This window comes from Ruditapes philippinarum, unplaced genomic scaffold, assembly GCF_026571515.1.
Source record: "Ruditapes philippinarum isolate M1 unplaced genomic scaffold, ASM2657151v2 ctg3632_1_1_1_1, whole genome shotgun sequence".
Lineage (NCBI taxonomy): Eukaryota > Metazoa > Mollusca > Bivalvia > Venerida > Veneridae > Ruditapes > Ruditapes philippinarum.
In genome coordinates, this window is record NW_026864136.1 from 108,276 (window position 1) to 118,831 (window position 10,556).

Genomic DNA, 10,556 nt, shown 5'->3' on the forward strand with positions numbered 1-10,556 from the left:
TTCAATGAAAACGCTGTCTTCGCCTGTGAAACCGCAATGCCTCAAACAACATGAACAAAGTCATTTTCGTAGCACATCTCTACAAACATTTTTTTGTTGTTGTTTATTGATCAAATTATTCGACCGAGATATATTTTTGTTTCAGAGATACAATATTAACTACTTGAATATACCTTTTTTATCTTTGTAACTCCCTCGGAAAAACACCCAGCTTATCAAACAACCATAAATGTCAAAATAACGAACGAACTTTTTAAAGTTGAAAATCATCACTGTTCATGTATATAAAATTGACATTTTATTTAACATTTATATTTTGCCGTATGTATACATTATAAACCTCTATGTTTACATGTTATAATGGAATAGTTATCATGGCTGCACATCAAAGATTTATCTTTGCTTTAGATAGATTTTTAGATCTTTTTCTTAGATTAGATAATGAAATAAAAGAATAGATATAATTAAAATGACTAATCTTTATTTATCAAGGGCTATGCTGTGCCTGTATTTAAAATAATGACTTATGTTTAAAACAATGATTTGTTGTAAAGTCGAAATTACGCAAAAATAATTAAGATAAATATTTGGCTGTTTAAGAATTTTAAGAACAAACATTGAGGTGTATTGGTTATGAAAACTATCTTATTTCATTCAAAAATATATGTGTCAGGATGTTATAGTCATAGTTTTCCTGAACGATGCATGAATATTTAATAAAACATTTCAGGTAAGTTTAATTTCAAAATATATGCGAAGTATTTTGTATTAAGCATATGTATTTCATATAGTTTTAGCGCAGTGTCAAATTCCTGCGGAGTAAACTTAAGATAAAGATCGTGTTTCTGTGATAAAATCAAATGATAAATCCATATCAATCATAGATGGTTCTACTTTCCATAATAATCAAAATTCTTTTAAAATTTCATTATTCCCTGTACTCCTTTAACCCCCAAACCGTATCAAGTGGGCTATATTGGTACCTTAGTTATGTTATGATATAATATAATATAAGAATAGCAAGAATAATTTATTAGTAAATGTTTTTTCTGAACTATACCTTCATGAATATACGAGTACATGTATTTACAATACTTTATAATACAACGTTTACTTACTACAAACTTTATCAAGATAAATGCTTGAATAATATTTTTCTCTAAAATTTTGAAAGGATAATTTTGATGTAGGAAGTATGTTCCTAGCCTAATCATTTCAAACCAAAGAAAAATATTGTTATTTTGGCAGAATGTTGTACAAAAGATGTCCAATCATAACTATCGTGGTATGGTTGATTCTGTTGCCTAAAGTCGCCACTGGACCAATAACAGGTGGGGAATTATCACGAACTTCTTTTCAGATTGATTCAATAACATTAAACTGCAAGATTTGAAATAAAATGATCAAGCTGTTTATTATCTACATGTAAATAGTTTAACCCATTACTTCATGAGTATTTCGTGAAAAATGGCTATTTTCATTGAAAAGTCTCCCGTGATAAGTTCAAATTGCTATAAAACTATAAAAACTTCTTCAATACTAATCAAACTTGGCACAAGTGTTGACTGGACCATTGCCTTTGCGACAACATGCTCCGGCATAGATTTCCTCTTACCATGGCAACGAGGGGACATCTCAATATTGCCAAAAATCACTATTTTGCATTGATTTTTTCCATCAAAATTGAGTTCAAAGTGTTGCAACTTCTTAATGGATTGAGATAGAGTCAACTGCTTTTCAGCGTACACGTTACCTTATGATCGATATCATTTTTAGCCTCTCACAAATCCAAAATTTTGAGGGGGACCCCCCCCCCCCAAACAGAAGGGGGCACATCCCCCTTCTGGCAACCCCCTGATGTATCTTTTCGTTGGGGGCCGCGCCGAAAAAGTGGTCACTTTTTTAACAACATTTCTCAAACAAAAACAAGTGTTGGGGGGCTAAATAAGTCATTTTTTCACCATTTGAGATAACGAAAAAGGGTGGGGTGAAAAAGGCGTTAAAAGCGTGTATATCGCGTAATGGGTTAACAGAAAATGATGAAAATACTCGAAATTACCCAAAATCGCGTTTTCCATGTTTAAACATGGCCTTACATATAAATTTGAAGAAAAAGTGTTGTTTTGTAGATTTTTTAATTTTTTTCATTAACAGAAAATGATGAAAATACTTGAAATTACCCAAATTCGCGTTTTCCATGTTTAAACATGGCCTAACATATAAATTTGAAGAAAAATTGTTGTTTTGTAGATTTTTTTTTCCAGAAAATGATGAAAATACTTGAAATTACCCAAAATCGCGTTTTCCATGTTTAAACATGGCCTTACATATAAATTTGAAGAAAAATTGTTGTTTTGTAGATTTTTATATTTTTTCATTAACAGAAAATGATGAAAATACTTGAAATTACCAAAAATCGCGTTTTTCTATGTTTAAACATGGCCTAACATATACATGATATAAATTTGAAGAAAAATTGTTGTTTGGTAGATTTTTAAAAAAAATTTCAAACCCATTACTTCATGAGCATTTTGTGAAAAATGGCTATTTTCATTGAAAAGTCTCCCGTTACAAGTTCAAATTGCTATAAAACTCGATATACACGCCTTTTAACGCCTTTTTCACCAATATTAGTCAGCCAACAGAATAGCGCCTGGTCTACAAAAGACCGATGGGGACATTTCAACTTTATGTTTTCCCAGTTTCATCTTCGTGAATTCACAATTTTAACTTTGTGAAGTCACGTTTTCAACATACGTAATTCACGAATTCACGATTTCAAATTTATGAATTATCGATTTTAACCTCACGAATTCACGATTTCAACTTCATGAATACACGATTTCAACTTCACATATTCATGATTTCAACTTCATGAATTCACGATTACAACTTCGCGATTTCACGATTTCAACTTCACGAATTCATCATTTCATTTTCACAAATTCATGATTTCACCTTCATAAACTTCATGAACTAATGTTTTGAACTACGATTTCAACTTCACTAATTCACGATATTAACTTCATAAATTCTACTTGATGAATTCATATTTCGAACTTCACGAAATAAAAAACCCTGAATACACGAAGTTGAAATCCAAAACTTTAATACTTCAAAACGCGAATTCGTTAAGTTGAAATCGTGAATTTGTGAAATTGAAATAATGAATTAATGAAGTTGAAATCATGACTTCTTGAAGTTTAAATCGTGAATTTATGAAGTTGAAATCGTGGATTCAAGAAAATAAATCGGTCTTTCGTACTAGTCAGCACGCTGGTCTGGTTTATACTGATAGTAAATACTTATCACTTTAAGTTCCAGCAGGGTAAGTTATTCAGAGGGAAATGGATGGTACATAACTTTTATTTCTTAACTTAATCATAATACCTGTCTTCACATAAATAAAACTGGTGAAATTATATGTTTCTTTCTAAATGTACAATATAAACTTTTCTGATATGAAATTACTGGATATTTAACGTAGCAATACTGCTGTTAAAGATGTCTAAGATTAAAGAGGGTAACGTATGTTTCTTTTTATATCAGATAAATATTTCATACATGTATTTTAATACGCAGAAATACGACTTCTAAACATAATAAATAATGATAATTATACATTTCAGATCGGTCTATACCAGTTGAGCATTCATGTAACCGCTTGCCTTATATCCTAAAAGATACGGAACTACGATTTAGTTACAGTGCTGATCATTTGATGGAACGCAATTGTGTTGTTACTATTTCAGCACAGGACAAAGTGTGCGTCAGTTTTGTGGAATATTATCTTGATTGTGAAACTGACATTATTCTTGCAGAAAGTATCAAGTCCGTTGAGAAAAAGGTATGTTATATACATTCAAAGTAATGTCTTTCACGGAATGGAAATAGCTTGGATTTAAGGATTTCAAATAACAAAATTTTAAATTTTCCATTTATTGCTTGCATGCATAAGTCGTACCAAAATATAGTTGATGCTTATACATTTTAAATATTGATTTAAAATGATATACGTGAAAGATTGCATATAACAAGAAATTCAACAAATAATAATATAAGAAGCTCAACAGTTGTGCCTTCTCATCGATATCAATATCATATTACTAGTTATCAGGAGAGTTCATAACTGCACACGAGTCATAGACATGTATACAGTATATATGAAACATAGTTAAATGTTTTCTAACATTCAACTGCTCTTTCGTCAGGTTAATGATTGATTTTGTGTATTCGTGACCAATTTTATCCTAAACAAGCGTACGCTATTCTTTCAATTTTGTTTGACACGAATATTATATATAAATACACGTATCTGTATTTGATTAATTCTTTTTCCGAAGCGAACATTTTTCTATTGTATCACATGCAAATAGAAATGTTTGATTTCCTTACTCTTAAGTTATTTTCTCAAAACCAAACACAACACATTTCTCCTTTTAGATGCTATTTCCTCATAATGCCGTGTAAAGATTATCATGGTTATGTAAACACTCGTAATATATAATGATTGTACTATACATTTACATCAGCCGCCTTTCCAATGAAATCGTCATTGTGCTACTTTAAAGGGACTACACGTACTAAGGTTTTTGACATGACATGACTCGAGATTAATTTCCCATTTGATGTAGGTCTACACCAATAGCTTGTGTGCAAAAATCAGACCATTGACTCACTCCGTTTTTTTTTCCAGAATAACAACTTATTGTAAAAAAGACCCAAAATTGAAAAGCGTTGCAACGCTTTTCACTCAAACCGGGCTAAGAATAGCATAAAAATACGATTTTCAACTTATTTCTGATCATATTTGTTAATGAACCGTTGCATACCATATTGTTTTAAGTTCCCGAACTGATCTTTGTTAGATATTCAAATTTTAAGTTTTAGCCTTTTCGACCCCTGTGGTGTTCTTTTAAGGTTTCTGCTTCTTAAGCTGAACTCGTATAGCCATTTAGTAATAATGGTGATACATGTACATGAATTACCTTATCTCCTGTTTGTGTTTAGAGTACGTTATTGCATTAGGTAATTGTGGGTCACCTTTATCCTCTTTCTAACACGGAATTGCTAAATATATAGTCTGATTATTCAATAATCCATATTTTATAATATATTTATGGTAATGTGTCTACCATAGAAGAAAATTTTTCTATTATATTCATTTTTCAAATTTAATTGTATATGTTCTTTTTATTGATACCTTAAAATAAAACTAAAGCTTTTACTTGACATAAGACCATTATTGTAGACTTACAGGTGTGACACTAAACATTCGGCAGACTTCTGTTCCTCTAAATCAACCCTGCAAATAATTTTTCAACGGAAGAAAGATCTGCACAAAGACGGATTTGGATATGCTGAACTGAGGATTTATGGCACAAGTAAGATTCTTTTCTAAATTATCATGTCATTTGCTTAAGAGGTTAATGCTTTATTAGTCATCATACTAGTATATTGGTTAATTATGTTTCTGTTACGTTATAAATTATATTCTATCTTTGTAGATATAGAATAATCTTAGCATTATAACATATAACTCCTCAGTATTGGAGAAAATAAAGATTAATAAATTGATTAATTAACCTATATAGTAATTGTAATAGAACAATTTTTTTAACTTCAAATTACTGGTCTGGGTTATAACCTTTTACATGTTGTATATATATTATTCAAACTTTTGCATTTTTGTATGGTCTTGTCGTTTGTCGCGAGCGAAACACGCCGAACAGCACTTTGTCGCACTGTCGTCTTGTCGTCCTGTCTCTAGAAAAGCACGCCAAACGTTAAGCCTATCCTTCGATTTGAGCCGAGCGACAATGTGACATCGCGACAACACGCCGCACGACAGCGCGCCACTTGGCGTGCATCGTTAGCGACAGGACAACAAGACGAAAGTCCGACAACGCGTTGTTTGGCGCTTTGTCGTCCTTTCGCTAGCGACAACATGACACACAAAAGTGTTCCGAATCAGCCACCATATTTTTGTGATAAAAAATAAGGCACACAATTTTTGTGTTTACATCTACAGGTAAACCGGGCGTGGTTTCTGGAACTGCATTAACTGTGATAATTGTAATAGGCGGGATATTTGGCATACTTCTGCTACTAATTTTGTCGTCTGTTCTTTTGTCACGTGCGCTGTATAACTTACATTATAAAGCAAGATTGGAGCAAACACAGAACTTAGAGGGATATCCTTTGCAAGGAGGTATCAAATCGAATTTATAAATAAAATTATATGTATCAAACTTGGAATAAATATATAAATTTTCCTTTTATCTTTAAACAATGGAATTTAGTTAAACAGAAATGTACTCTTTTCTATTTTCGATATAATTAATTTTTTTCTTTCTACGGTGGCACAAAGGTGGCATGTGTGTGTTTTTGTTTATCTCGCGGCCACGAGATACTATGTCGTGGCCACGAGTTACTAAGTCGTGGCCACGAGATAGCTAAGTCGTGGCCACGAGATACTTATCGTGGTCACGAGTAACTAAGTCGTGGCCACGAGTTACTAAGTCGTGGCCACGAGATAGCTAAGTCGTGGCCACGATATCCTATGTCGTGGCCACGAGTTACTAAGTCGTGGCCACGAGATAGCTAAGTCGTTGCCACGAGATACTATGTCGTGGCCACGAGTTACTAAGTCGTGGCCACGCGATAGCTAAGTCGTGGCCACGAGATACTTATCGTGGTCACGAGTTACTAAGTCGTGGCCACGAGTTACTAAGTCGTGACCACGAGATAGCTAAGTCGTTGCCACGAGATACTATGTCGTGGCCACGAGTTACTAAGTCGTGGCCACGAGATACTATGTCGTGGACACGAGTTACTAAGTCGTGGAAACGAGATAACTGAGTCGTGCGCGCGAGATAATTAACCAATCAAAATACACTATTTATATGAATTTCCCTATTTAACTAGACATGTGCTATAGTACAAGGATGCCCCTACTTCACCAGCCTGTAAAAGTGCCATTTATACAACTTATTGACTGGTCAATAATTTTATATTTAGCGTCACTGTGACCCTGATTTTTGACCCAATGACCTCGAAATTATTAGATGCCATCTACTGATCAGGCGTAATGATCTTTCTGGGTTATATAAACCATGGCTTATCTCTTCTAAATTATTCATCAGACAAGGATATTTTACCTTATACCTTTTACCTTATAGGCTATCTACTGTCCATGGGCAATGTCCCTTCCAAATAAAACAAGCAAATTCGTTGAATTTATATCCCCTGCCGAGTACTGGTTATTACTAACACAACAACTGAAGACATAAGGCTTTATTTATATATTTATCATGGCATAAACAGTAATATTCTTTGAACTTGATAAATATTCAGGGCAATAACAGAGCCATAACTCTGTGTTAAATAGTAATATCTGGAAATGCCAATGAGATGTATGTATACTGCCTAACTAATCAAGGGCCATAAACTAAGTTATAAGTGTCTGACCGAAACAAGGCGACTATATGCACATTAAAGTTTCATTGAATTCCAGCCAGTAGTTACAGGGAAGTAGCACGGAAACGATTATTGCTCTGGTTGTATACTGCATAAGTATCAAGGGCCATAACTGTAAGTTAAAATGTCTGTCCCGAACAAGGCGACGATATGCCCATCTCCTCTTGGTATTGAAGGTTCCAATGAAGTTCCATTGAATTCCAGCCATTAGTAGCAGAGAAGTAGCGCAGAAACGAATACTTTTCTATATGCATACTGCATAACTAATCAAGGGCCATAACTCTGAGTTAAAATGTCTGACCCCAACAAGGCAATGATATGCGCATCTTCTCTTGGTATTGAAGGTTCCCGTAAAGTTTTGTTGAATTCCAGCCAGTAGTTGCAGAGAAGTAGCGCGGAAACGATTTTGCTTTATATGCATACTGCAAAATTAACTTATCAAGAGCCAAAGTTAAAGTATCTGACCCGAACAAGGCGACGATATGCGCATGTAAGGTTCCCATAAAGTTTTGTTGAATTCCAGCCAGTAGTTGCAAAGAAGTAGCGCGGAAATGATTTTTGCTCTATATGCATACTGCATAACTAATCAAGGACAATAACTCCATGTTAAAGTGTCTGACCGGAACAAGGCGACGATATGCGCATGTCCTCTTGGTATTGAAGGTTCCGATAAAGTTTCGTTGAATTCCAGCCAGTAGTTGCAGAGAAGTAGCGCGGAAACGATTTTTACTCTATATGCATACTGCATAATTAATCAAGGGCCATAACTCTGAGTTTAAAGGGTCTGACTGGAACAAGCCGACGATATGCGCATCTTCTCTTGAATTCCAGTTGCAGAGAAATTTGGACGGGTGGACGGACGGACGGAAGGACGGACTGACGGACGGACGGACGTTCTCACAGGACAGTAATTATGTGCCTAATCTGTTGTTCTCTCTATTGTTCTTTTAAGCCACACAAAAGAAAATAGCCACATAAAAGCATTACGGAATGAATGACATCAAAGAGAAAGAACAGTTACCTATTGTCCCTCTAGCCACATAATTACTGTCCTGTGAGTGCGGAAGGACGGACGGACGGACAACGCCAAAACTATATCCTTCTACCGATTTCATCGGCGGGGGATAATTAACCAGGACTTATTCCTTCTCATGTTATCGTATAAACAAGGTTAACAGACCGTAGTACGTACAAACTGACCGATTCGACCACAAAATTGTCCCAACAAAAGGCTATAGTCAAAATTAATGTCTTAAGGGCCTTGGAAGGTGATTTCTAATATGATTCTAAAGACAAGTTCAAAGTGAATATCTTGAGTATTTTCAAAGATTAATGTTGAATGTAAAAGTAAGTTGTTCAGTTTAAAAAATTCATAATATATAAAGTGTATACTTAGTAACTCGTGGCCACGACATAGTATCTTCTGGCCACGAGTTAGCTAAGTCGTGGCCACGAGATAGCTAAGTCGTGGCCACGAGATAATATGTCGTGGCCACGAGTTATTAAGTCGTGGCCACGAGATAGCTAAGTTGTGGCCACGAGATACTATGTCGTGGCCACGAGTTACTAAGTCGTGGAAACGAGATAACTAAGTCGTGCGCGCGAGATAATTAACCAATCAAAATACACTATTTATATGAATTTCCCTTATTAACTAGACATGTGCTATAAGTACAAGGATGCCCCTACTTCACCATCCTGTAAAAGTGCCATTTATACAACTTATTGACTGGTCAATAATTTTACATTTAGAGTCACTGAGACCCTGAATTTTGACCCAATGACCTCGAAATTATTAGATGTCATCTACTGATCAGGCGTAATGATCTTTCTGGGTTATATAAACCATGGCTTATTCCTTCTAAATTATTCATCAGACAAGGATATTTTACCTTATACCTTTTACCTTATAGGCTATCTACTGTCCATGGGCAATGTCCCTTCCAAATAAAACAAGCAAATTCGTTGAATTTATACCACCGCCGAGTACTGGTTATTATTAACACAACAACTGAAGACATAAGGCTTTATTTATATATTTATCATGTCATAAACAGTAATATTCTTTGAACTTGATAAATATGCAGGGCAATAACAGAGCCATAATAACAGAGCCATAACTCTGTGTTAAATAGTAATATCTGGAAATGCCAATGAGATGTATGTATGTATGTATGTATGTATACGTGACCACGACATAGTATCTCGTGGCCACGACTTAGCTATCTCGTGGCCACGACTTAGTAACTCGAGGCCGCGACATAGCATCTCGTGCGCCCGAGATAAATAAAAACACACACATGTCACCTTTGTGCAAACGTATCTTTCACTTGAATGGTATTTCTTTTGACATAAATTTAAACATGGTATCAATTCATTTTTTCATTCTGCCGCAGAAGTTCCAGTAGAGCCGCCACCACCGTACCAAGGTCCCGAGCTCGAGCAAGGAGACACAGCAGTTCCAGAGTAATGCAGAATAATTGTGATTATATATAACTATAATTATATACATGTGTTATCTGTAAGGTATCTGTACATACACATAATTTGTGAATTCATCTTCAGTGCAGAATTGTATAAAACAAGAGAAGATACATGTATGTTGTTCGTATTGTATTATTAGTTCCTTTAAAATGAAGTTAGATTTACTGACAGTTTAATCTCCGCCAACGTAAATGAAATATAGAGATGCCTGAAAAATAACGAATAGCAAGATACTTAATTTCCTCTTTGAAATGCAGCATATGTTTTCATTATTACTGATTTCTTAAATGTCTTTTGTATTATTTATTTATTGTAATAAATTTTTTTTAATGTTGAATCTCAAAATGTTGGTTTTATCTGCTGTCTTTGGTAAAACAGAACCTGTAAAATTATGTAAATGCTCAATTGAGTCTAAGCTTTACTGGATTTTCTATAATTATACTTTTGTTTTATGCTTTTCAGTGGATTACTGATTTATCCGTGAAAATTATATTTGATAATTTCACAGTGAAAATTATCAAAATATAATTTCACACTTTTCAATGACAAAACTACTTTTTAAAGATTTTCCCCATGTATTACCTCAATTCTAT

General features: G+C 34.2%; 1 protein-coding gene across 1 annotated transcript; it reads left to right on the forward strand.

Annotated features, from left to right (window-relative positions):
• Nucleotides 1-337: 337 nt before the first annotated feature.
• On the forward strand, nucleotides 338-10,194 carry LOC132724536 (uncharacterized). Its single transcript, XM_060709403.1, has 6 exons — nucleotides 338-730; nucleotides 1,249-1,331; nucleotides 3,630-3,847; nucleotides 5,252-5,384; nucleotides 6,032-6,211; nucleotides 9,876-10,194. The coding sequence occupies exons 1-6, from the start codon at nucleotides 702-704 to the stop codon at nucleotides 9,947-9,949; spliced, it is 717 nt and encodes a 238-aa protein (XP_060565386.1). The 5' UTR covers nucleotides 338-701; the 3' UTR covers nucleotides 9,950-10,194.
• The last annotated feature ends 362 nt before the right edge of the window (nucleotides 10,195-10,556 follow it).